This window comes from Camelus dromedarius, chromosome 8, assembly GCF_036321535.1.
Source record: "Camelus dromedarius isolate mCamDro1 chromosome 8, mCamDro1.pat, whole genome shotgun sequence".
NCBI lineage: Eukaryota > Metazoa > Chordata > Mammalia > Artiodactyla > Camelidae > Camelus > Camelus dromedarius.
The window spans coordinates 68,955,668-68,982,930 of NC_087443.1; the positions used below are offsets into that span (position 1 = coordinate 68,955,668).

Here is a 27,263-nt window from a genome sequence, read left to right on the forward strand (position 1 = left end):
TCAGAGCAGCCACCTTCCCTCCCCAGCCACCCAGTGAGTGGTGCTGAAGACACACCAGAAAACCATAGCACCTCCCACCAGCTGAACACTGGCTGCAGTGGGATGGGAGCTAAGGGGCCGTTTCCCCTCCCCCAAGTCCTAGGGCTGAAGGGGAGGGGAGTCTGCAGCTAGAAGGGACAAACTTGTACCTTTACTCTGCTAAAAAGACAAGCTGAAGTCTAGGAGGCTGCAGAGCAGCCTGGAAACCAAAAAGCTGCATATGAACCCTGGCCCTGCTACCTCCCAGTGGTGGCACCTTGGCCAATTGTTCTAACTCTCTGAGCCTCTGTGTCTTCATATGAAAAAAAAACAGTGACAAAAGACATAGCACGTGACAGGTGGTGGGAGGACCATGTTTGTGTGCACGGGGTGGGCAGAGCCTAGCAGTCACCGGCATATTGGGTACACAGGGACTCTGGCTCAGTCCATCAGATCTCACTCAGCCTGAGATGAAGGGTGTTCCCCAGCTGTCACCCACTCGAGGGGTCTCCCGTGGTGGGATGCCCAGGCACCCCAGACCTGCTCTACCAGCTGTGAAGAACCCTGCTGCTCCCAGGAAAGCATGAGTGAAGGGGCCGGTGTGGGGTCTGGTGAAGGATGGCTTGGTAGGAACTCAGTGACCATGGAGTCCTATGGTCCCACTGTCCTTCTAGAAATCCTTCCCAGCTCCTGCCTCACACCTTTTCTAGGAAGCCTCCCCAACCAGATCTGATAGTGGAAAGAACTTGGTTTCAAATTCTGGCTCTGCCACTTCAAGGTTGTGTGACACCGGGACATTGTAAACCTGCTGATTCCCAGATCCTCACCTATAAAATGTAAATGCTACCCCTCACCTCCCTGAATACTTAACACAGTCTGCCACGCCCAGCCTCGGCCCACTGAACAAGACAATCAATCGCAGGAGACAGATGCTCATGTTCCTTTCACACCAGGAAACAAAAGGCCAGACACCCTAAGTAACTTGCTCAAGGTCAAGGAGCTAGTACCTGGCAGAGCTGGGATCTGAACCCAGGTCTGCAGGATTCCATAATCCCATCCAGCTGGCCATGAACATATATGTGTGTGGCCTACTATGAGCAGATACAGGACATGAAGCAGCAAACGAGAGACACAATCCCTGCTCCAGGAAGCTTACATCTGATCCAGGAGGCAGATAATAAACCTAGAGGGGGTAACCAGGCAGTGGGGCCTACAGTATCTGGGGCAGGCACAGAGGTGGGATCCCTCACAAGGGCAGGCCAGGGAAAGTCTGCCTAAGGATGTCAGAGAGATGAGGAGGTGGCAGCCATTGAAAACCCAGGGCCCAGGAAGTGCAAAGGCCCTGAGGCAGGACTGCCCATGTGGCACAATCCAGGGACAGAAGGGAGGCCAGTAAAGAGCAGATGCGATGAGGCTGGAGATGTAGCTGGGCCAGACTGTGTAGGACCTGGGGCCACGTGAAGGACTCTGAATGTTTTCCCCTATGTTCAGTGAGAGCTCTTGGTGGGTTTCAGGCAGGAAGTGCAGGGTGATGTGATTTACATATTGGAAAGATACTATGGCCTGAGCTGGTGACCACAGCTGTACAGGACCCTACTCACAGGGTGCTGGGAGAGCATGGCATAGACTTGGACACATGGTGGCACTTGATAAAGGAGGCCCCTCATCTCCCACTGCCACTCCTCTTTGCACTGAGCAAATGATGTCACCTGCAGGCAGGCTTACTTGTCTCTGTCCCTCCCGGTGCCTCGCCCCAGGCCCCCCACACAGGAGGTGCTCTGGAAATGCTAGAAGCCTAGTGGGCTGACATCTGTGGGGACAGCTGGAAGTGCAGAGGGCCCACATCAAGGAAATGAGGGGTTTCCTGGACCCACACTTACCATCTTGGGTGGCGGGAGGTCTGGAAGGCTCTTTTGAGGGGCCAAGGAGTGCTGGCCGGGCTCCCCGTTGGTCAGTGGGTTCTGCTCCTCGGGTGCTGTGGGCAGCAAGCAGGAGGGGGCTTCGGTGAGGGGCGCCCAGCCTCACGGCAGAGGCTCATTATCCAGGAATGTCAGGTCACTGAGCCTGCTGTTTCTATTTCAGCAGGTGTTAATTACCCAGGCAGGCCGTCCCTGCGGCCAGTGCTGTTTTTCCTCCAAGAATAGGGTAGACCTGCCAAGGGCAGATTCCTCCAAAGGAACTGGTTTGAGGTTTCTGGCAGGCTCCACACCCTCTCCTCCACCTGCCCTGGGTCCAAAACGATCTAGCCACAGAGCTTGAGCGAGCAGAGGAGCTGCCCGGGGTCACTATATTGAGCTGCTCTCAGGACCGACCCTGTGATTACCTCTGTCCACCCCACAGTTTCCCCGGAAGGCAAACAACCTCGGGCACAGTGGCTGCTTTCCTGCAGGGGGACTTCTGCTGGGTCCAGGCTTGGTGGCGGGGCAGGAGGTGGAAAAGCCACAAAGGGAACTTGGCCACTGACCCTCCGTGTGCTGTTAAGGAAAAGGCACCAAAGGCTCTTCTGAGCCTGACCACTTCAGCCGGTGGCCTAAACAGCCCGCGACAGGCAGGCTTGGGCAGATCTGGCCTTGGAGCTTCAGTGGCTGACATTGTGAAATCTTTAACAGGACTGAAAGCCTTGGAATGCTGTGTTCCCACCTCTCACTAAGCCTCTGCATTTGAGTCGCAGGCTTGAGAGCTAGGAGAGGGGGCTTCTAACCCCCTCTCCTCTGCAACTAGGCAGCTCGCAAACCTCTGGGCCTCCCTAAGGTCCTGCTAAACCTACTCCCGAGGGCTTTTCAGAGGAAAGCAGAACATGACAGAAGACACCATGAAAGACAGTATGTTCTTCCAATGGAAGATAAAATGTTCTGCCAAGAGATCACCTTTGAACAAAACCTTTGAATATTAAGGCAGCTGTTGACATCACCATTTCCTCCCCATCACCTCTATACCACCCTCCCTCCCCGCCCTGCCACTACACATAAAATCCAGACTTCTATCAAAAAGACATAAAGCTGGGGCTGTGGAATCAGCACCATATATAGCTGCCTTCTTAGAACATCTGAATTATAACTTCCTATTCCTGGGATGATGCTGGGAAATGCTGAGAGATTTTAGGGACAGATTCCTTATCCATGAAGGGAACGGGAGACCTTTAAGAGGCAAGGAGGAGGCCTGATGAAACATCCCAAAATACATCAACCCCAAAATACCATCAACCAAAATATGACTTCCAAAAATAACTCCACCAGGCCTGTCTGTGGTGCTGGCTGGGAGCAAGGAGGGGTGGGATGGGACCAAGGCTTATACCTGCCCCCAACCCGGGCGCTGGCCATGCCCTCAGCAGTAGCCCTGTACCTTTGTCTTGGGACTCGGCATCCTGTTGCTTGTGGACGGTCACTTTGTTCATATAAATGTACTCCTCATCAGAACCTGCAGAAGGAAGATGGAAAACACAGGCTTCACGTGATTTCATGAAGGGAAAGGGCTTCTGGAGAGAAACAGTGTTCCCCCGCCCCTCAGAGACATTGTCATCCACTGGGATTCCTGTAAAGGCATACAATATTTAGACTTCATTGAGTCACTATAGAAAGAACTGACAGATGTCCAAAATAAGAAATGTCAAGTTTCTGACTGTTAGTTTTCTAGCCTGGGGGGAGGGGAGGGTAGGAGAGGGTACAAAAGAATAACTTAGGAATAAAAGTCTTAAGTGGAAAAGCACCCATACCTCAAAGAGCTGCCTCATATTTCACCAAGCAGAGATTTCTCTGGGTTTTCCTAGCATTTCATTTAAATTGTAAAACACTTCTATCAGTCATTCTCATCCTAGTCTGAATTACCTGCATGGGCTAATCAGAGTGATGGCTACATAAGATAGGTCACGTTGAGGATCTGGAAGTTTAGCTCCCAGTCCTCTAGGTGGGGTGCCACTGTGGAGGCCTGAGCTCTGGTTTGGAGGGGTAAGTGTGCTGGGAATTGCACCTGGAGCACCAGCAGCTACCTGCTCTACCCTGTAGCGGCCCAGCCCTTCCTCTCCTTTAAAAACATTTCTGTACAGGTTGTCACTTTCCTGTGCATGTCTAGGCAGAGAAAAGCTGGTCTGACTAGCCTTTCTAACACAGCTCCAAATGCCCCAAGGACCCTTTCTTCAGAAGCCTGCAGACAAACTAGTGCTTCCTAGTGCTTCTCCTCTTAGAAATCCTCCTGTACTTCTTCTGAGGTCCTTAATTTGCATTTCCTAGAAACTTGAGGCTGATCAATTCCAGTGGCTGGAGACAGTGTTACCCAGCCAAGGAGCCCAATTCAAACTCCTGGCGAAGGAGGCAGTTCAACACCAGTCAGTTCCACACCACAGACCGCCCAGACTCTGGCCAAGAGGCCTGCATCAAGGGAGCCGCGAGGGCCCAGAGGAACAGGAGGAGGATACGGCTGGGTGGATCTTCCTCCATCAGCCTGTGAGATCGCCGCCCCAGCGCGCAGCCTTGCCAGGACCTCTCAGCAATGTCACCCCTTTACCAAAGGCTGCAGCCGCTTAGAGAAAGGGAACTTGAGGTCTAAACATACTTAGCCAGTTAGCTGCAGCTTGTATTCATCCACTGACTGGGGCCCAGAGGGTGTGGATCAGCACCTTCTCCAGAACATGGCACGGGGGGGGGGGGGGGACGCACTCTGCAGAGGGAGGCGGGAGATGGGGTGGGGGGTGGAGGGGGTCTCAGCCAAGCTCCGCTGTTAACAGTAATTCTGAGCAAAACACCTAAGCCACGTGCCTTGGTTTCCTTGTCTGCACAGAATACAAAATAACTGATGAAACAGTGCCTATTTCTACCTAACTGAAGGTTTTGATGACATAAAACTCAAATATTAGGGAATCTGGAAAAGTAAGGTGATCTTATAACTAGCAAAGTTTGAAAATGACAGCCTAAACATGGGAAGCAACTCAGAGGCTCAGTAATAGGAAAATGGTGAAATACATACACCATGGCCCATCAACGTGGGTGACAGGTCGACTTTAAAAATAAACTACTACTGTAGTGTGTAAATTGGCACAACTATTTTGGAAGTGATTTTGGAGGATAACTTAGTTTTAAAGTGTTCATATTCTTTAACCTAGCATTTCTCCTGCCAGAAAACTACCCTGAAGATAAACTCCAGCATGCAAACAAAATTTTATTTGAGGATGTTTAACTGTAATATTTTGAAGGTTTTTTTTTAGAGAACAAAACTTAAATGCCCACTAATAATAGGGGGTTAGTTGAGCATTAGTGTTCATTCATCAGTGAACACTATCCAGTTGTGAAAAATAACAAAGTAGCTCTACGTCTGTTTTACAGAAATATCTAAAACTTACAGTTTTAAGGATCATGTTTCAAAAAAAGCAAAAAACCAAAAAAAAAAAAAAAAAGCATGTGAACTGTCAACACATGGAAATGGGCACAGGTAGTAATTCTCAATGTAAAAATAATACAAAGCAGAATACAGAGGCAAACAAACCACAGCTACACGAAAATATTCTGATGACAAATAAAGATCAAAAAAGGAATTGAAGAAACGTAAATAGTGTTCAGTGTTCATTTCTTTCTTCTTATTAGTGACTAAACCTACACTTCGGTGCAGAAGGGAAAAAAGGCAACATACTGCTGTCACTGTTTTAACTGTTAGATTCTGAGCAGGTGCTTCCTCCCCAGGATGGCGATTTGTAAACTGCAGAGAAAACTGGCTCTGGCGGATTCCAAGGCCACGCCTCCCTCCTCGGACACTCTGCAGGCTCTGCTTGACTAGGTCTCGATTCTCAGTGTTGCTAATCCACTACCATCCAGCTGGTAAGTAAGAGGCTCCCAGGACTGTAATCCTGTGAACTTGGCCCAGGGAAGGGGAGGCTGATGAGCTGTCTCATGTCTAGGAAGCAGCAGCCTTGGGTGGGAGAACTTTCTATCGTTCCCTGACTCATTTTCAGAAGTGCAGTAAGCACCAGCACTGTGCTAGGCGCTGGGGATACAGCAGAGAACAAAACACACATGGTCTCTGCCTTCATGAACCCACCGTGTTGGGGGAGGGGGGTAGGCAGACACGGATGGGGTGGTTGCACAGGTGTGTGGGAAGTGACGACAGCCACAGGTGTGGTAGGAAGGGGAGCTCCTTGTGCTCTGAGCGAGTGTGTGGATCCTGGGGGAACGACCCCGTGTCTGAAGATGCTGGTGGTGAGGGGCAGGGAGGAGGGACATGTTGGATAGACAGAATATTTGAAGCGTTTCCTATCACAGGGGCAGCCCCAGAAATGTTCCCAGAGTCTCTGAACAGGGGATAGGGGGGCCCTCTCAGGGGGTTAAGACAGAAACAAATAGTAGGCCTCCAATAAATAGACCTCAACCTGTGCCTCAACTTCACCATCTAGACAGAAGGCCAAGAGAGGAGAAAATTCAGCAATACAACAAAGATCAGAAAATGGACAATTGCGTTTAAAAAGTACACGTGCGCGCACACACACAGTCTCACACACACACACAGTCATACTCTACCCCAAATGTGTGGGAGTAAACAGCGGCCCAGCCAGTGGAGACCAAGCCTATCTCAAAATGATCAGCCTGCCTCTGCCTACAAGTCCAGTCAGGCTGAGTTAATTTTCTGGACGATACACAGTGAGGTAGGCCTGGGAGGTTAAATTCTGGGGGCTTTGGCTTGTATCCGGTGCAGCATAGTGATTAACCTGGTGCAGACTAACCTGGAACCTGGAGAGATGAGGGGAGTTAGAAGGGTTAGGTCCCCTGGGCTCTGCCGCTCCCGGCCACGGGCCTTGAACAGGTGACTTTCCGAGCCTCAGTTCCCTTGCTGGTGATGGGGAAAACGGTAACTCCCCCACGGCCTCGGCATGTGGGTGAGGTGGCACAGTCCAAGCCATTTCATACACCAGGATGGGCGGGGAAGTGCTAAGTGCACGAAAAAGGCCAGCTGCTGTTACTAGCACTCCGCCATCGAAGAGGGGCCAAGGGGGCCAGAAAGGGGAGTCCTCACACGGTGGCTGTTCCCCCCCGGGCCTCAACCTGGAGGGCAGAAGTGACAGCCGATGGCCTCCGCACGGCTGTGCACAATCATCAGTGGTCTGGGTGCACCCTGGGGGGCGGTTCACACTGTGGAGCCCCCTGACCGGCTCTCAAAAGCTCCCACAGCCCTACAAACTGCAGAGGCCAAGGGTGGGGAAGGTCTGCCTTTATAAAAGCGGAACATACCAAGACCAGGGGTGAAACAAAGGTCATCCTGTAGCAAGCTAGAGCTAGACCAAAAAGGGGACCCCACACAGGTGGCTCTGATGGAGTGGTGAGAACCGAGGACAACGGGTCAGACCGATCACAGGGGTGCTTTTTTTAATTTCCAACAGAGGAGCTCTTTATCATTAAACATTCTCAAGTCGGAGCACATCTAAACGGTCTGGGAGTGTGCTTTTGAAAGGATTCCACCGATGAATCCTTCTGTGGAGTGATTCGTCCCTCCCTCACCTACCTGCCCTGTGATGTGGATTTCCCACGTGTCCTTCCCCCCTTTGATGTGCTGCTGACCAGCACTCAGGGCAGGGCAGCAGACACTCACTACAAAGCCAGGAGGAGCCTGGGGAGCCGCAAAGGCAACAAAGGGGCTCAGGGAAACCGCCTCTGATGAAAGGCTAAGGGGGCTGGATTATTCTGCCCGAACTGAAGGCCACTGGGCATAAAGCAACACGCTCCAGCTTTATGACTTCTCTGATATTCAGACAATAGAGACTAATTCTACATGGGACAAAGAAAAGGAAAAGGGACTTTGAAATGCAGCCCAGGAGATGCAGGTTGGTCAGCGGGGGGATTTCCTGACCGTGATGGCCAAAGCAGGTGCACTTCCTTCTCCTGGCACGGGTTTGGGCTGTTCCTACTGCGAGGCAGATGGGCGAGATGCCCTCTTAGGGTCCCTACTGTCCCAAAATACCATTTTGAATCCTCAAACATCCGATATAAAAATAAACTCTCCTAAACTGTTACAACTTCACAAGAAGGCTTTTCTTTTTAAAAAAAAACAAAGTTTGGGCTAGAAATGAAGCCATATGTCCGCAAGGAGTCTTATACAAGGATGTGCAAAGCAGCCTTATTATTCATAATAGCCCAGATCTGCAAACAACCCCAATGTCCATCAGCAAGTAGATGGAGAAGCAGACTGCGGTCTCCTTGCAGAATGGAATACATTTCAGCAATAAAAGGAACTCCTGGTACGATCCACAAGATGGAAAAATCTCCTGGTAGCAGCCAGACAGAAAGCACAAACCGTACGATTCCATTTACATGAAGCTCTAGGCTGAGCAACGCTAATCTGTGGTGGGAGAAATCGGAACAGTGGCTGCCTTGGGGTGGGGGTGGGGAGGAATTCTTGCCCTGGGGAGGCATTCTTACCCTGGGAAGGGGCGAGAAAGAACTCCCTGGGACAACAGAAATGTTCTATGTCTTATTTTGGGCGGTGGGTACACAGGTGTGGACAGCTGTCAAAATTCACTGAATTAACTACTTAAGATCTGAGCCCTTGGCTGGGTATAAAATCTAGCTCAATTAAAAAGACAGAAAAAAAACAGTGAACTCAGGGTTCTGTGATGTACGAAGTCTTAAAACGAAGTTTTCCTGTTTTCCCTTGGGCTGTGTGTCACTGGGCAAATTATTTAAACTCTACAGGGCTCAGTCTCCTCATCCGTAACCACAGCACCAGCCTCAATGGGGTGTCCTGAACATGAAGCTCATTACTACACGTGCAGTGCAGCGTTAGCTGTTATGATACCAGTTTATTTTCACCTCCCTACTGTCAACCATAAGGAGAAGTGCTTTGAAAACACTTTGCCTAAAACCTCATTCATGGGCTACTGTGTTGAGTGTTCAGAGATTTCTGGGCTCCTGTTCACGTCCCGACTCCTGCACTATTGTTACGGGCTGAGCTGTGTCCCACTCAAAGTTCATAAATTAAGTCCTAACCCCGAATACCTCAAAATGTGACTGTATTTGGAAGAGAGGTCTTTAAAGAGATAATTAATGCTAAGTGAGGCACTGAGGTGGGCCCTGATCCCATATAAATGGTGTCCATATAAGAGGAGATTTGGACACAGACGTCCAGAGGAAAGACGTTGCAAAGATGCAGGGAGAAGGCGACCATCTAGACCGTCTCTCTTCAAGGAGAGAGGCCTCGGAAGGAACCAACCCTGTCGACACCTTGACCTCAGATTTCCAGCCTCCAGACTGTGAGAAATCTTAAGTTCCGCTGCTTAAGCCAGTCTGTGGGGCGTTATCATGGCAGCCCAAACACCTTCCGGTTGTTTCCCCGGGGACCGCTTTCCTAAGGCCCTGGGCCACACTCACTGCTGCTTTTGGTATAGAGCCGGAGGAGCTCGGCCAGGCCGCTCTTCTTCACCACGGCCGTGCTGCTCAGGTTCTCCTGGTCAAGAATCTTCAGGAAGTCATCCAGCTCTGTCAGCAGCTGCTCCAGGGCTAGGGAGAGAAAACAGAAGAAGCCTTTACAGCGGCTGCCCCCTCTCCGAAGGCTCGGCTCAGATACAACCCTGGATCCCACAGCATCTCAGGATGGGCTCTCTGGTCCCAGGGGGAGAGGCCTGGGGTGAGGCCAGGCAGCACGTGGGGGGCCCAACCCAAAGGTGTGATTCCCAGTGCCAGGGTCTTGGGGAGAGGAAAACAGGCCCTTGGCTTTGTGATGGAAAACCCCAGCCACAGCTGCAGGTCTACCGTCTGCTGGAGTGACTGGCCAGGGCGGTCCAGGCAAGCCTGTCAGGCCACGAGAGCCTGGAAACAGGATATTCTTCCTCAGTAAAGGTCAATCCGAACAGCTCAGGGTCTGGGGAACTTGAACACAGATCAAACCCGCAACCATCAAAAGAAACGCTGCGGTTGACCCAGTTGTTAATTCTTTCCCCAAGAATGGGGAAACAGAGGGTCAGTCCCTCCAGGGAAATGAAACAGTGATTACTCTGTCCCCACAGAAATGTGGACAACCCACCAGAAGCCACACTGGACAAACAAAACCTTCCCTAGATTCTTCAGTGACTGAGCCACCTCAGCTGCCATGAGCCCAGCATCACCCCCAAGCTGGTTAAGGGCTTTGGTGCTACAGATCCAGAGGTCACATACTCCTCTCCCAAGGGCCCCTACTTGCCAATTTCTAGCTGGAAGCACCCTGCACAGATGCTAGTGCAGAGGGCAACAGACTAGGTGCAGGGCATTCACCATTGTTGTTGTTACTGTTAATGACCTGAATCTCTCTTAAGAACAGGACGCTGCCTTTGCTGTAGGGTCCTCATCCTGGATCCCCTGCCCAGCTGGCTCTCTCCAGGACATGCTCATTAATGGCAGTAGCTCCTTGAGGGTCTAAGCAGTGCCTTCCAGGCTGTCTGGGGATCACCTGGTGAGCTTTTAAAACTCCTGACGCCCAAGCCACACCCAGATGGATGATACCAGAATCTCTGGGAGTGAAACCCAGGAGTCAGTAGTTCTTAAAACTCCTCAGGTGATTTCAACACACAGCCAGCACCAAGAAGCACGGGTCTAAATGCAATGCCAGGTGTCACATCTGAGGGCCCTGCTCCCAAAGCCGGCAGCCAGGACGTCCAGACTTGCCCTCCGTCTCCTGCTGCTGAAACTCTAAGCAGCCATACAATCTCTCCGAGCTCCTTCACTCACCTATAAAGTGGAGAAGACTGCATGGGCCCTGACCATCTCACAAGGTTGGTGTAAAACACAAAATCTGTGAAGCTCTTCACAACAGCACCTGTGAAATGCTACGCTAACCACAAAAAGAGCTTTGTCGTCATCTCCTCCTCCCAGCCTGGGGCATCACCAGTTATTTCTATTCTCCACTGGTAGCATTCATCTCTAAGCTCCCCTTTAGAGAAAAAAACAGAGCCTTGCACTGTAACACTGCCTACCGTACCACATAAGGGAGAGGAAGGGAAGGAAGGTCACCTCCTCAGAGCAGCCTTCCCTGACTGCCTTCTCCAAACTAGTTATTTCTTATTATTTCTAATTGGGAAGAAGATCCCACAGAGTCTCCAAGAGGCCAGCGGCTTTTTCCCAGTTTACTAAAAACTGATCAAACTCTCAACAGAGTGAATTTTGAAAGTGCATCAAGCAAGAGCTCCCAGAGCCCACCGAACCAGTTAATACCACGTGAGATCCCCCCAGTGTGCCCAGCACTCAGCACTCAGCCTAAACTTCCTAGGAAATTGAAAAGGAGATCAGGACGGCGTGGTTCCTGCCCTTTGCAAGCTCATTGGTGGGACAAGACCAGCACGGGTGACATGATTAACAGACCAAGGCACACCAGCAAAAATTCAAGAGTCAAGCAAGTGATATCAACTCCTGTGACAGGAGATCAGACAAGAGGCCGAAGGCTGGGAGGTTTCCGGGAAGAGGCAGTAGTAGACTGAGGCCTTAGCTTGTGTTTTCTTTGGTTTTGAACAGCTATTCATGAGTTTCCTGTTGGCTGCAGCAACTCAACAGGCTGAAAAGCAGTGAGCTTAAAGAAGTCAAACTGGGAAAGACAAAGGATAAAGACGAGGAAAATGACACTGAGCTTTGAACTCAGCCACAGTGGATGAGGAAAGTGAAAGGGCCTTGCAAAACAATTAGGAGCGCAAGCTGCACTTTCCTGAGCTTCTGAGCTCCGCTGGGCTGTTACTGCTGCTACTCCCACTAACAGCAACAAAAAAACACAAGAACTCAAAGTCTCTTACTTCCACATCCTCAGCTATTCCCAAAAGCTGCCTGATTCCTGGAAAACGGCCTTTGTTTATTTTTATGTGAGCAAACATGTACCAAGCCAAAGGATGAAAAGTGTTGTGCCTGCTTCCAGGGAGACAAAGGTGACCCAGATGGAGTCCCTTGCATTTCCAAGGGCCCGTGCCTGGTGGGGGAGGGGGTGTGCAGTGCATACACAGGGTGCAATAGAAGTGATTCAGGGATATCTCCCTGGACCAGGAATGCACTGAGGAAAGAGGCAAACTCTGGGGTTATTGGGGGATAAATTTATAAGCTGGTCATTGAAAATGAATAGGAGTTTGTCGGAAAGAAACACAGGCGTTTCAGGAAAAGGGAATGAGATGCTCAGAAGACTCAGATGCTGAAAGCACACAGGGTGCCTAAGAAACCACAAGGAGCTCTAAATATCGGGGCACCCGGAGTGTGGAGGCAGGATGAGTGGGCCTCAAAGGGGAGAAGGTGAGCTCTGTGGCCAGAACTGCAGAATTAGATCATACGGACAGATCATAAGGGCTTTATTTGCTTTGCTAAGGGGTTAGTGCCTTATTCAGGGCCTCTGGGAAATGCAGTAGAAAAGCCGTGATGCAACAAATGGGACCTAATGAAACTTACAAGCTTCTGCACAGCAAAGGAAACCAGAAATAAAACAAGAAGAAAACCTACGGAATGGGAGAAAATTTTTGCAAGTGAAACCGACAAAGGTTTGATCTCCAGAATATATAAGCAGCTCATACGACTCAATAAGAAAAAAATAAACCCAATCCAAAAATGGGCAGAAGACCTAAACAAGCAATTCTCCAAGGAAGACATACAAATGATCAAAAAGCACATGAAAAAATGTTCAATATCACTAATTATCAGAGAAATGCAAATCAAAACTACAATGAGGTATCACCTCACACCAGTCAGAATGGCTGTCATTCAAAAATCCACAAATGACAAATGCTGGAGAGGCTGTGGAGAAAGGGGAACCCTCCTACACTGCTGGTGGGAATACAGTTTGGTGCAGCCACTATGGAAAGCAGTGTGGAGATTCCTCAAAAGACTAGGAATAGACTTACCATATGACCCAGGAATCCCACTCCTGGGCTTGTATCCAGAAGGAAATCTACTTCAGGATGACACCTCCACCCCAATGTCCATAGCAGCACTATTTACAATAGCCAAAACATGGAAACAGCCTAAATGTCCATCAACAGGTGACTGGATAAAGAAGAGGTGGTATATTTATACAATGGAATACTACTCAGCCATAAAAACCGACAACATAATGCCATTTGCAGCAACATGGATGCTCCTGGAGAATGTCATTCTAAGTGAAGTAAGCCAGAAAGAGAAAGAAAAAATACCATATGAGATCGCTCATATGTGGAATCTAAAAGACAAAAACAAAAACAAACAAACAAACAAAAACAAAGCGTAAATAAAGGACAGAAATAGACTCACAGACAGAGAATACAGACTTGTGGTTACCAGGGGGGTGGAGGGTGGGAAGGGATAGACTGGGATTTCAAAATTGTAGAATAGACTACACTGTATAACACAGGGAAATATACACAAAATGTTATGACAACTCACAGAGAAAAAAATGTGACAATGAGTGTGTATATGTCCATGAATAACTGAAAAATTGTGCTGAACACTGGAATTTGACACAACATTGTAAAATGATTATAAATCAATAAAAAATCTTAAAAAAAAAGAAAAGAAAAGAAAAGAAAAGCCGTAATGCTTTCCTTCAAGCAGGCTAGAGACAGAGTAACTGTGAACAGTGGGGAGGACAATGGAAGGGGCCGAGGGGACCAGGGGACCGGGAGGGGAGGGAGGGGGGCCAGTTAGATGACTGCATTAGCACGATGAGAAAGATGAGGGTGTGGCCTAATCAGAGTGGCCGGGGCCATGTGGGGCACTGCACCCCCACCACCTCCAGTTCTCCCACACACCCTGCAAAGGCACAGCATGGGGAATGGGCCCTGGAGGCTGGATTACAACCTAACTCAGTCACATCCAGCCTTAGCAGTGGCGCTGGGGCTGAAGTCCAAGCGTGAACAAGTCCAGGTACTTGCTGTCTGTCAACCATCCCGGGGAAGTCAGGGAGGTTGACCATGGCCTCTGCTTCCTGTTCCGCCACACTTTGCAAGGTAGGGAGGGGATGGGGAGGAGGGGGTTGGACTTGAGACATGACAGGTAGTGGCAATGGAACGTGGTGATGATTCCATCAGATGTAGAAACTATAAGAGAAGATGCTGGCGGAGAGATGTGGAATGCCGTAAGACCTGCAGGTCTGAGGACACTGCAGTCAACCGGGCAGCTGTGGTCCCTGCTGCTGGGAAGCTGATGGGCCTGGCAGATGGGAGAGATGGGCAGGTGGGGAGCGCTGTGAAAGCAGACCCCTCCTTTCCCTCTGAAATAGCGAGCTGGGTGAAGGGTGAGCACCAGGGTTGAAGAAACGCAGGACCGGAACCAGAGGGAGTCGTGAAGCCGGAGGTCATGTCCCTTCCTCTCTGGAGCCACGTCATCCCTCAGGGTCTCTCCAGGTCCCTCTCCACGAAGCCGCCCGTGGCCAGAGGCACCCAGCTGTCTGGCCAGCTCTGCCTCCCTAGATTCCTCACTGTCAAAGTCAGTAGCTCAAGGTCATCTCAGCTTGTGCCGGGTCCACGTTCCGGGCTAGGCACGAGCCCTTACTGGTCCAGGGCCAGCCTCTGTAGGTCTGGGCTCTGACCAGGCGCCACGCGCAGCGGCAGGGGTGGTGATGCTCCTGTGGTCACACCCTCTGGGCCCCAGCTACAGGAGGCCCCGCTATTCGAAAGTAGGGCGTTCCTATGAAAACTCTTATAAGCCGAAAAGACACTGAAGTGAAACAGCAATCATCCTTTTTTTTTTTTTTAAAGAATGAAAACCCTTTTTGGATGGATTTCTTTCAGTTAGAGAAAGCAGGTATTAGCGTAGGTCTTCCATCAAGAGGACACGATGTAAAGTGAACTTTGGAAAAGCAGGGGAAACCGAGAGCTCAGGTCCTCGGAAAATAACAATCAGGAAAAGCAAGGCCCCAGTCTGCGCCAACCGTGGTGACATTTTTCAGCCCTCAGAGCCGGGAGGGCCGGGCCACCCCTGGGAGGAATGTGGCCATTTCATTGAGGCTCTGGAAGGACTCAGTCTTCCCCCCCCTCCAGCCCCCCCTCCTCATTTTGGTCTCTTCCTCGTCCTCCAGTGGAGGGGGGGAAAAATAAGTGTGCTGTTCATTGTGGAAACTATAGGCCCTTGTGCCGGCTTTCCATCCCGGCTCTGTTAAAGTTCAGAGTTGTCTGCTCACGGCCTGACAAATCTCAATAAGATTCTTGTTCGGGCCTTCCAAGGCCCACGCAGAGCTGGACGCTTCAACTGCTCGATTCACTGCCCTCGGCCCTGGGCCACGGCCGAGCTCTGCCTCCAGGTGACCTCCTCCCCCGGTTTTTCTCCTCTCGAGGCAGCCCTGTGTTTTGGTCACTAGGTTCCCAAACATAAATGTCTCCCCGACACGCTGAAGAAGCTGCCCCGCATGGTCCCCCTGCCGTTTTATGCACACATTTTTATTTATTCAGCTGCATCTGCTGAAGACCCGTGATTGAGGAAGGTTTTCCTTTCAAACATGAAACTCAGCAGACCTCTTCTCTAAGTATAAAGACGTGCACCCCTCCTCCCCTCCCCAGCAGTTCCCAAGACTGAGCTGCTGGGCATGTTATCTGCACGAACCTGACGCCTGGGGACCAACCGAAGTTAGGAAGCTGGCGGAAGTTTCCGTGACAAGCAACAGGAGGGCAGAAAATGCCAGTAGATTCCTCCCGATCATAGAAGATCCTCAAGTTCTCAAGGATGAGCTTTTGGAAAACATACCCCTCCCTCCACCTTAAAGGGAGACACCCCTCCCCTCTTAGAAAGCCCAAGCCCCCTTTCTCTAAAAGGGCCAAATGCAGAGCCAGCCTTTACCAAGCACCCGCTGTACCAGTGGGTACGTGCCAGGCATGTTAACGGAAGTGGGTTTTCTTTCTTTTTTTTATGGTGGTGATCCACACATAAATTTCTGTTTATTTATTTACCACTTTAACCACTTTAAAGTTTAAAATTCAGTGTTACAAGTTCATGCACGGTGTCATGCAACCATCACCACCACTATCTAGTCCCAGAACTTTTTAATCACTCGAACCAGAAACTCATTCGGGCGTCACTCTCCATTCTTTCCTCCCCCAGACTTGTGGCAACCACAAGTCTGCCTTCTGTCTCTGTGGATTTGCCAATTCTAGATATTTCATATGAATGAAATCATATAATATGTGGCCTTTGTGCCTGGCTTCCTTCACTATGCATCATGATTTCAAGGTTCCTCCATGTTGTAGCCTGTACAGAATTCCATTCCTTCTTATGGCTGCGTGATGTTCTATTGTATGGATATACCACATTCTGCTTATCTCTTCATCATTAATAAGGAAGTGGGGTTTTTGTAAACAAAAAGAAATCTTTTTAATTGGGATATAGTTTACATACAGTAACACCCTCTGTTTTTACTGTATAGTTCCAGTGTTTTGACAAAGACACTCAGCTGTGGTAACTATCACCATAAATATGATACAGAACTTTTCCGTCACCAAAAATGTTCCATTGTGCCCTTTTATAGGTGACCCCCTTCCCCACTCCCAGGCCCTGGCAGCCTACATAGCCTTTGGAGTCTGACTCTTTTCCCTTAACATAAGGCATCTGGGACTCATTCCTTGTTGTTACATGTATGAGAAGTTTGTTCCTTTTAATTGCTGTATAGTATTTCATTGCATGGCTATAGGAAGCCCATATGTCTCCAAATACCCAGATATCTCCTCTGCTGGGTGCTTCTGGGCAGACACAAGTTCCTGCATCCTGATGCCTGTTTCTCATGCTCTTGAAGGCACCTTCCTGCTGACTTCAAAGGGCATGCCTGCTTTCAGTAAACTTAATCAATGACCACTTAGGGCTATGCATACAAAAGATAAAGCTGTGATTCTCAGCAAAGGTTGCACATTGGAATCACAGGGGGAGTTAAAAAAAAAAATCCTGATGCCTGGGTCCACCCCCAGAGCTCCTGCTATAATTGCTCTGGGTATGGTCTGGGCCTCACGTGTTTTCAAAGCTTCCCAGGTGATACGACTGTGCGGCCAAGGAGATGAACCACACATCACAGATGGCTTCATGAAATGTCTCTTCACTTTATAAAATCATTTATAAGATTCCTTAGAAAACAAATTTCCATCTTGCTTCTCTATGACTCAGTTCTGATTTTTACATGGAGAACTTTCTAGGTTCATGCCTGTTTTATAAAGTTGGATACATCTGAAAATACCTTTTCTCTGTAACATCTTTTCCCTTCTGGACAGTGAGGGTGTGGAAGGCAATGACCAAGATGTCTCTATGTTTACACATCACTGACTCATTTCTTTGTCCTGCTTAAACAAGAGGGAGCTCTTATCACTGATAATCAGCCCCCAAAAGATTTGCAGGCTACCCCTCGGGCAGGCTGTCATTGATCCTGTCTGCTTAGACCTCAGGAGACTGAGCCAGAAATGTAAATAACCTTCTCCAGTATAAATACTCCAGGAGTTTTTCCTTATCTCCATCTCCAAGAAACAGCAAGGGAGAGAGGGTTGTGCTTCATTTACTAGGGCTGTGATTGCGCTGCTCCCTGCCGAGCCTGACCCTCAAGGTCAGTTTGTCATCATTTTTGCAAGATCTGCTTTTTCTCACCTATCTTGGAGTCTCATCACTTAAAACACTTTCCCCAAGAAGAGGCCACCCTCTGCATTCCCAGATGAGCCGTGTGGGCTTGGAGAGATGGGACAGATGCTTTGCTGCGGCTTGCACTACTGGAAAAACAACTCGAGTTGCTCACTGGTGACCTCTCAGATGGAACGAACCTCCCTGAGAGCAGAATTCCAGCCCCAGCTATGAAGCCAGCTGGAACCGGAGCCGCTCAGCTAGGGCCCCTCAGAAATTCACACAGTAACCGCCGGAGACATCAAACCAAGCACAGCGAGACAGGAAGGCCTGGGGCCTGCCAAGGGCCACTTCCACTCTGTCTCAACCTGCCCCGAAGCGCCACCTGTCCTTCCAGTCCCACAGCACAGGGGCTATTACCTGGCGATTCTCCCATCTTTGTTTTCTGTTTGTCCCATGAATGCAAGTCCTTGGTCCCAATGAAGTTGAAAGCTCTGTATACGTAGAGATCACGTCTTCTGGTTTGGTTTCCCCCACTGTGTTTAAACAGTGCTTCGCTCAAAAGTCAGTGCTTGGAAAACATATGCTGAGCATAAGACTTGCAGATATACACACACAGACACACACACAGACACACACACACAGACACACACACACAGACACACACACACACACACACACACACACACACACACACACACACACACACACACAGATATGGCCTAATGAAAGTTCCTACCGAGTCGTCTTGAACTAAAAGGATTTGGGCTAATCCGTCCGGTAGGAATAGGCAGAGGGCTCACCAGGTCCCGGCCACAATTCCAGTCCCCACCTGGGCCAGGTAACAGCTCTGGAATGACCAACGAGAGGCAGCCCCTAGCAGCTGAGGTCTCTCACACCTGGACAGCACTCTGGTAGGAGAACTTTCTCAAGGGGGCAGGCAGGAAGGGCATGGAGGTGGCTATTCCCCTGGAGGCCGGGAACCCAGGGCCAATGGGACCTTACCCCCAGGGCACTCCAGCAGTTCCGGGGTACACAAGAGGAGAGGACTGAGGCGCCCCAGCTTCTAGCAGCCACCAGGGTCCAGGCCAAAGGCTTTGAGGCCCAGGGGACCTTTTTTCCTGGGCTCAGTTAGGACATTCCTTAAATGCAATTTGCCAGAAAAGCAGCTTCATTCAGACTCAGTTATGTGGGTGGGAGGCGCAGAGGTTCCACGGGGCGGCTCCCTGTGCAGAGTGCCACCACAGCTGGCACAAACCACCTCAGTCTCTGCACAAGAGGCTGGCAGGGGTCACTCAAGTTCACTTTGGAAGTTTGGGGAGTACTGTGTCTGATAGAAGAATAAAAAAAAAAAAGGCTGGAAGATAACAGTGGTGATCTCTCGGTGGCGGGATTCTGGGAAATGTTTCATTTCTTCTTTACACCCTCCCCTGTCCGTCAACACAAAAGAGCAGTGGGTTAGAACACGGAGCACAGACGCTACTGCAGGGCTGCTAATGCTTTTGGCTTTGGCTGCAAATTTAGGCTTGTTCCTGTTCACTTGCTATTTGTATTAGACAAAAAGGACACAAACTAAAGATGTATGGAAAGAAAAAAATAACCACCGCACTGCTTAGGGTTCCTGTTTCCTTCCAGCATTTGGCAAAAGGAATGCCACACCATTGGGGCCAATGTGCTGGTGGGGGCCTCTGCCACCAGGGTAGTCAAAATCAGCCCTAGTGATCCAGAGCCACCACCGCCTTGACCTTTGAGTCAGCCAGCAGGAGGCTACCCCCAGCTAGATTCAGTGCCTCTGAGCCACATGGGCAAGAGCCCTTCCTTGGGGCTCCAAGGAAGCTGGGACAGAGGACAAAGGCCTCCTAGCCTCCACAGCCTCTCTGTCTGGTCTGGACCCCGGCGACTGCTGGGACCTAGGGTTTCTTGCCCCTGCCCTCACACTCCCTCTAACCTGCTGGAATGTCCTGGGGCGGCAGGAGAGGCAGGCCATGTATCTCTTGCTCTGAGTGCCCTGAGTTCCCGGTCTAGAGGGAGTAATGTCCTCCACGCCCTTCCCACCTGAACCAGGTTCCAGATTCACACTGCTTAAATCTTAGCTCCAAATCGTGGTTCACTCTTGGCTTCACCATATACAGGACGTGTGGCCTTGGAGAGCTTAATTAACTTCTCCGTGCCTGAGTTTTCTCATTTGTAAAATGGGGTTAATAACAGTACCTACTTCACAGGATTCGTGTAAAGATCACAAAATAATCCCAGAAGGTACGTACACTAAGGTAAATGTTAGCTGCTAAATAAAAGCTGTATCTCTCTTAGAAGATGAATAACCCTCCACAATCATACACCCTCCCAACACACATCCCCCACAACACACAAACTCACACATTGTAATTTCAGTGGAACAGTTTCAAAAAAGTGGTTCGAAACATTCTCATTTGATTTTTGCAGGACTACTAAACTCTGTCCTGGGGGCAGAAGGGCAGCAGGAATAACTCAGGTGGAGTTTGAGTTAAGCCCCTCTGGGGAAACACCTTCCTAGAAACATACAAGGCTGAAAATAAAGAAGTGAAGGTTTTCTAAGCTTCCGAGAGCTCCCCAGCCCGGGTCTCAATGGGTTAAAACTGACACCAGAAACAGAACAAGTCAGTGCCAGGCTGTGATCTGAGAGGCAGCTGCCAGGTCCTTTGCTTCTTTCCCACCCTCTGCCCATCTAAGCCCTGCCCTGGCAGCACCACCCTCTGCCTGCCTTGACAGCAACCCAGGCAATGTTTCTTTGGGCAAAGAACACAGCAAAAAACGATGCCTCAGAGGGGATAACCCAGGAGCATGAGCAGTGGATCCTATTTGCTTCACCCCCTTCCCCAGCATCCACGTGCCCCTCTTATTTTGTACCCAACCACTCTTTGGGAAACGCTTTTACCCAACTGTATTTGTGGTTTGGGTGGGACCAGAAGCTCCATTCCTGACTCCATGGACAGCCACATGATCTTGGATGTAGCCAATCAGAGTATTTCATTCCCTTAGCCACAGTGATTGGCTTAGGAATGGCCTCCTGATGAGAGCCAAGCCAATGAGCATCAGTCTTGGGACTCTACCTGGAACTACCTCCTGGTCTCCGAGCTGCTAGAATGTCAGGCCATCTCCAGGAACAGCCTCCCAAGGAAGGAAAACAGAGCCTGGAGACTGACGACATTTCAGCCCCACCTCAAACTAGCCTCCCCCATATCATTATGTGTGGCCAAGACTGCAATTTTTGATTAAGCCAAGTTGAGCCGGGTTCTCCTTTGCTTGCATATGGAGAGTAAATACCACAGCTCATTTTTTGAGCCTGGAATCTGGGCCAGGCAGTCTGCAATATATAATCTCAGTCCATCCTATGGGGTAAGGAATTAATCATCCCCATTTCACAGAGGGGAGACCTGAGGCCAAACAAATTCATACTGTAAATATCAGAGCTCAGAATCAACAGGCCTTTCTGGCCCCAAGCCTAGAGTTTATTCCATTAATCTGAGTCTACGTCACATTGGTAAAGACTTGCTTATTAAAACTGACTGTCCAGAGAGTGGATTCAAAAACATTCTAATGAAAGCAAAATGTGGGGAAAGATCCAGGATAAAAAGAACCTTGAGAAGCCTGGGATAAAATGTCACCAAGGCCTGGAAGGAAAACTGAAAGGGGAGTCCCAAAGGACCAGAGGGGAGAAGCAGAGCAGGGCATGGCATCCGGGGACGTGGAAGGGTCTGAAGGAAGACCTTCACCTAGTGCATGAAGTGCTGACTGACTTCCAGACTGCTGAGCCCTCCAGGGCAGCCTGATGCGAGAAACAATGGTGGCAGCTGCAACTCTTGGCTCAGGAAGCAAAAGAGCTCGGAGAGAAAAATGCCATCCCCAAACCTCCAAGCGTGCCTCCTCAGGGCTGGGGCCAGACCTGGAGGACAGAACAGCTGATGGGATGGGTGGGGTATGGTTGTTCAGTCGTGGGAGAACACAAGAAAAGGATCTGCTGAAATGGTCCTTAATATTAGGAAGAGTGGAGAAGCAAAAGTCCCCACACAGAGGAGGAATCTTGATAAAGCTTTAATAAAGCTGGCAGCTCTGAACGACTGTCTAGCTGGACTAGCCCTGCTTCTGCCAATTAGAACATCTTTAAGGGACGAGAGCTGATAATCAGGCAGAGAGCCATACATAATCCCTTTATGTGAACCCCACCAACTTGGAATCAGTCCCTTTAGCGCTGGTAGGAATTAAGAATCAATAATGAATGGAAATTAATTATTTTGGTCTACTTAGTGTTCTTTCTCCCTTCTTTTGGTATTGGGAGGACCAATTCCAATTCCATATGGTTCAAATTTGGCTGGCCCCACCTGAGCCACAGGAGGTGAGGATGTAGCTGAGGACTGGCCATTCCTTATGCCCCAGTGATGGGTTCATAGGGGGCCAGATTTTTCTCTAGAATTTGCTCTATGGGTTTTGGGAGAAAGAGGTCTTTCTTGGCTTTGGGTTATAAACCACGAGGATGTATATTTGGAGCTGCAGTGAACCCCTTCATTTCCAGTCTGAGGATGAAGCCAGTGCTCAGAGGGAAGCAAAGCAGATAACTAAAGAGACAAAGCCCTATCCACATGCTAGAATCCCTAGATCCAGCCATGCCTGAAGCTACCTTTGCCCTTTCAACTTTTCATGTAAGCTGGGTTTTAGTCACTGATGACCAAAAAGACCTTGTTAACATGTAAGTGAAGTCTGAACAAATGATGGCTTCGTGGAAACCACCCCCTTTACAAGGCATAATTTAATTTCCTGAAGCCATAAAATGGCTCAATAGGAATCTTAATTTCCTGCTCCCTTTGAAAGGTCCAAACACAAAGCCAGGTAATTTTCTTGGATGACCAATATGGCGCCCAAAACAGCAGAAAAACTACTGACAGTGGCCCACAAACACTGAGGGCATGGCTGCAACGGTCCTGTTTAAACCTGAAGAAGTAGCAGGCCTAGGGATAGATGGGTAGGGTTGGAGAGCTGCCTCCCTGCCAGGAGCCCGTCGCCTCTCTTTTCTGACTGGTGTCCATGTCCTTGTGCTGCTCTCCATGGGACCCAAGACAGGTGGCCCACAGCAGTGCCCTTCAAACTGGACATGAACCTTAGTGAGTGGACTGTGCTGTCAACTCAGTGAGTTACCAGCAGCTTGAAAAAACTTGTAGTGGGAAATATCAGAACGCATACCACCTAGTAGAGGAGGGTAATCTTCCATAAAACCTTTGTTGTTAGGTGCACGTATGTCCTGAGATACAATGTAAAATGCATTTCTTACCATGGTCACAATCCAAAAGTTTGAAAAGCACTACTGTAGGCCCACGATCTCTTATCTGAAACCCACAAAGCCAGAGGTGTTGTGACAGTCAGTACACTGCACATTCTAGAAAAGGAACATGGTGCCCAACCTCCTAGCAAGGTCTGGGGAAACACTCAGGAATAAAACTCGTTAATATTTCTACAGCAAAATCCACAAATACTCCAGCTGAGTGGGCTTAATAGGTTACACATTGCCCCACATCATTTCAGATGCCAACCATACAATTTGTGCCAACCTTACAAAACAACTTTTGGCTTTTCAAGTTTAGGGATTTGGGAATTGAGATAAAATTGTGGACCTATCTAAGGATTCACAGGTCCGTTTTTCCTTCTTCTGCCTCAAAACTGACTTTGAATTTTCCAATTAAAAAAAAAAAAGACCTCATGGATAATGACGAACCCACACTATGCTTTTGATGACAGTGAAAAACCTCAAGGTCTAAGAAATTCACAGGGCTATGGGCAGGTGGGCCTTTTAAGGATCCTCTTCAAATTAACTTTGCTTCTGAGTGGGGCTCACCCAGTGACCGGCAGTCTAAAATGGTACTATCCCATTCTTTGGCCACTAGCCACATGTGAGCACGGGAAATGTGGTTCATCTGAACTGAGATGTCCTATAAACGTGAAGATGGAATTCCAAAGACAGTGCCACCCTCAGAACAGAATGTAAAATACCTCAACTGTTTTTTTTTCCCCCAAAACATTGATTCCATGCTGAAATGATGGTATTTTGGATCTACTGAGTTAAGTAAAATATATTCTTAAAATTAACCTCACCTGTTTTTTTAAGGTTAGCCACTTTAAACATTCTTTAAAATTACATATGTGTTTTGCTTTCTATCTCTATTGGACACCACTGATCTAAAATGTCTATTATAGACTCAGAGCATTTTAAAAGCAAGAAAAAAGTTATCCTTCTGATGGAAACAAAACGAGGTTGAGAGAGAGAAACAGACTTTGCTAAGGTCATACGCTTAGTTTGTAGACAGCTAAATTTCCTATATCTGCCCAAGGCTTTCTAAACCTAAATTCAAGTAGTTTTGTATCCTACATGATAAAGGAAAGCACAAGAGTCATTCTTTAATAAAAATTCCACAGCAGCAGCGGAGAAGGCTTGGAAGAGGGACAGGATTCTAAATGTGTTAGTCGTGATGCACCAAAGTGACAAGGGGCAAGAAGAGGGAAGTTCTCTCCACAGGAAAACAGCTGTGACCTGGATGAAAAAGATTTGGTTCCTGGGCGCAGGCTGTTCTTTGTTTACATGAACAAAAGCCAGTTATTCATCATAGAAACAGTCTAAATTAAAGCCTTGTAGCCCTGTTATATAAATAATGTAAAGGTATCACGGAGTTTTGAGTTGGATCACTGTTTTTGTTTCGACAAAATGTGTCAAAAGAAACTGCTGAGGTTACAGTTTCTGACTATTCCAGGCATTGCAGATCGGGGGAACATTTTAAGTTTGTATTTGGCTCTTTATTTATGAAATCCCCCTTTCCCTCCCCGGCCAATCTCAAAGGGACCCCTTTGCTCCCGATCTCCCCGTGCCAATGTCTCCAACACTGTGGCCCCCAGCCTCAGACACTCTGAAACTGTCTTTAGCCACTTTATCTCTGCCATAGCCAAGTTCCCGAATGCACCACTCATGCCTACGACACTTTCTCTGAACTCCTATCCCCTTGACCCTCAAACCAGGCTCTGAGAGCCCCCCAAGGCATGGTCAGCAATTCAGTCCACCAGAAATTCAGTGCATCCGGCCTCACCTCACCTCTGCCCTGGTCCTGTCTACCCAGGCTGACTGTTCACCAAGTACTTCCTGATGCTGGCTGCACGTCGGTGGTCCCTTTAACAATGCAATAAGCACCTGCTCTCTGCCAGGGCCACGCGAAGCAATACAATAGGGGAGAAAAATGGGTACATCCCTATTTCTCTATTTCAGTTGGCACACATTCCTTGAAATCATAAAACAAGAATGTGTGTTGCAACTCTGTTTGCGTGTAATGTAGTAGTGTTTCCTTTATTCTCTCCCCTCAACTGTGGTGCTACTAAAATGAGACTGCTTCCTGTAACCAGTGACATCTTAGAATCAATCATCTCTCAATCAACCCCTCCCCTTCCAACCACGCTGATTTCCCATTCACTCAGAGTGAGGGGCTATGTGCACTGTGTTAAGTTTCTTTGGACAAGTTACTTTCTAAGTGTTGTCAAGCCCCCTAATGCAGAAATTGTGTCTGTCTCGAATCTCAGACCAGATTTCTACAGTGCCAGCATTGGAGGTGACTGCGGGCAGCCCCTCCTGCACCTGGTTAAGGACCTGGTTAGGCACCTGTTAGGCCCACAGCCCCGAGCAGGAGCTGGCCCATTTGATGATTAAAGCAGTGCTGGGCTTAAGTGAAGAACCGGCGTCTTCCAGTCCATGGCTCTGAAAATCCCTGTCCTTTCCACTCAGAACTGGTTGTTGGGACCCCATCCAGCCCCTCCAGAACAATTCCAGCTCTAAATCTCAAACTTGGTTCCGGAGTTGCTTACTTAGAAGTGAGGCTTAATTAGAAAAACCTGGGAATAAAGGCACTGCTGTCTCTTGCTTTACCATTTCCTGAGTGTAATTTGGCATAAAGTAAAGCAAAAATACAATGAACTCTAAATTCAGCAACCGGGATTAATAGATTACATGATGGCAGTTTTCTACTGAAATTTAAACTACGAAGACAGAATTATAGTTAAGTAAATAACACAAAATGCTAGTGATAATAAGCCAGCAAAAGAGAAAGAATATAAACTAAAGAGGAAAACTGCTTTTATTAAGAATAAAGTCAGCCAAGAGCTGACTGAGCTCTTAATAATAAACCTATACGGTAGACATAATCATCCCATAGATGAAGAAACAGAATCAGGGAGGTTAAGTAATCTGCCCAAAGCCACACAGCTAGTACACTGACACAGAGTGAATTCAAATCACTCTGGCCTCTCCCACCATAACCTTGGCTGGCCTCTCTTGTAATTTCTTCTTTTATGTCCAGATTGTAAAACTTAAAAAATTAAAAATCTGCAGCCTTTTGAAAATAGTGCCTAGCAGAGCAAACATACCTAAGGGAACAGTCTTGTCTAGATTTATATATAAATACAGAAGAACTCTGCTAGTTCATTTCAACCCTGCTTGTTCATACAAGTTGCCAACGACCAAATCATATCCTATGAGAACAGTTAACACAGGAAACAGTAAAAGACTCAGGAAATACATTTAACTTACAACAGGTGCTGAGACCACTATTATTAAAGTTTCCAGTATGTGATATTGAGTTATTCAAATACCAGTAAATCTTGCATGGTAATTATTTTGCTAATGCAATACTTGTTAAGCATAGGTAGCCAAGTTACAAAATGTATCAACTTTATTACTGGGTTTAAAATGACTTTTGGCTTTAAAAAGACTAAATGCCTTCTAATAAAGTTAGCTAATAAAAAAAAAAAAAACCCCACCACTCAAACGTGTTTTGTGAGCCCTGTGTGTAAACAGGCCTTGCACTCCTCAACATGGCAACTGGGAAGTGAAAAGCATTGGGAAGGAGACTGAATGAACATCCATGGACCAATCCTACTGGAGGTATTCATCCAAGTCCTCTGGAAATTGACTCCCCCTACCCACTGCTTAGCAGGTCTACTGAATCAAAGTGGGTTCATGGGGAAAGTTATGTCTGTTAGTAAAAAGGTAAAAGGTTTGGCTGGCAAATGAGGTTTTAATCAAAGCTTTCCTCTGGCTATTAGAAACAGGTTTCAAACAAGTGATCTGCTGGCTTAGTGTGGATCTGGTCAAAGAAACCCAGACATCTCTCCCTGAACTATAATAACATATCTTGTCCATATTTTCTTTCATTCATTTGAAAAAGAGGTACTGATATGGTCAGGACAAGAGGCAAAGGAAGTCAATAGAAATTTAGAAGACTAAGAAAACATTTTCTTTTATGAGCCACTGTTTTAATTTCTGCCTTGGCCCCTACACTTCTTTGTTTCACTTGAATATAACTTTGCCAAGGACATTAAAGAGGGTCTTATCTATGACAGTGCCACCTTACTAGAGCTAAAAATGAACAAATACCACAGAGATAAAGTTTGAGGTTAATTTTAGGTGTCAACTTGACTGGCCCATGAGCTTCCATAATTACATGAGCCAATTCCTTATAATAAATCTCTTCCAGTGGATGGATGGATGGATGGATGGATGGACAGACAGACAGATAGATAGACAGCTATTCTATTGGTTTTGTTTCTCTGAAGAACCCTAACTAATACACAGAGCTTCTGCAAACCAAGGAGATGCCCTGTTCAAGCTGAAAGACATTTATTTTCTTTAACCTTTTTTTTAATTGAGGTATAGTCATTTTACAAATGTTGTATGTTTTTTTTTAACATTTTGAAAGATATTTAGAAAACAGCAAG

The 27,263-nt window shown here is 48.1% G+C and overlaps 1 protein-coding gene across 4 annotated transcripts in view; it reads right to left on the reverse strand.

Moving 5' to 3' along the window:
- The window catches only part of AFAP1L2 (actin filament associated protein 1 like 2), a 91,096-nt gene that overhangs the window by 24,456 nt on the left and 39,377 nt on the right, over positions 1-27,263 (reverse strand). For all 4 annotated transcript variants that reach the window (XM_031461803.2, XM_031461805.2, XM_031461804.2 and 1 more), the window contains 3 exons: positions 9,360-9,488; positions 3,361-3,435; positions 1,899-1,993 (listed from right to left, as the gene is read on the reverse strand). In XM_031461803.2, coding sequence (XP_031317663.2) covers positions 1,899-1,993; positions 3,361-3,435; positions 9,360-9,488 — 299 coding nt within the window. The remainder of the gene's footprint in view (positions 1-1,898; positions 1,994-3,360; positions 3,436-9,359; positions 9,489-27,263) is intronic.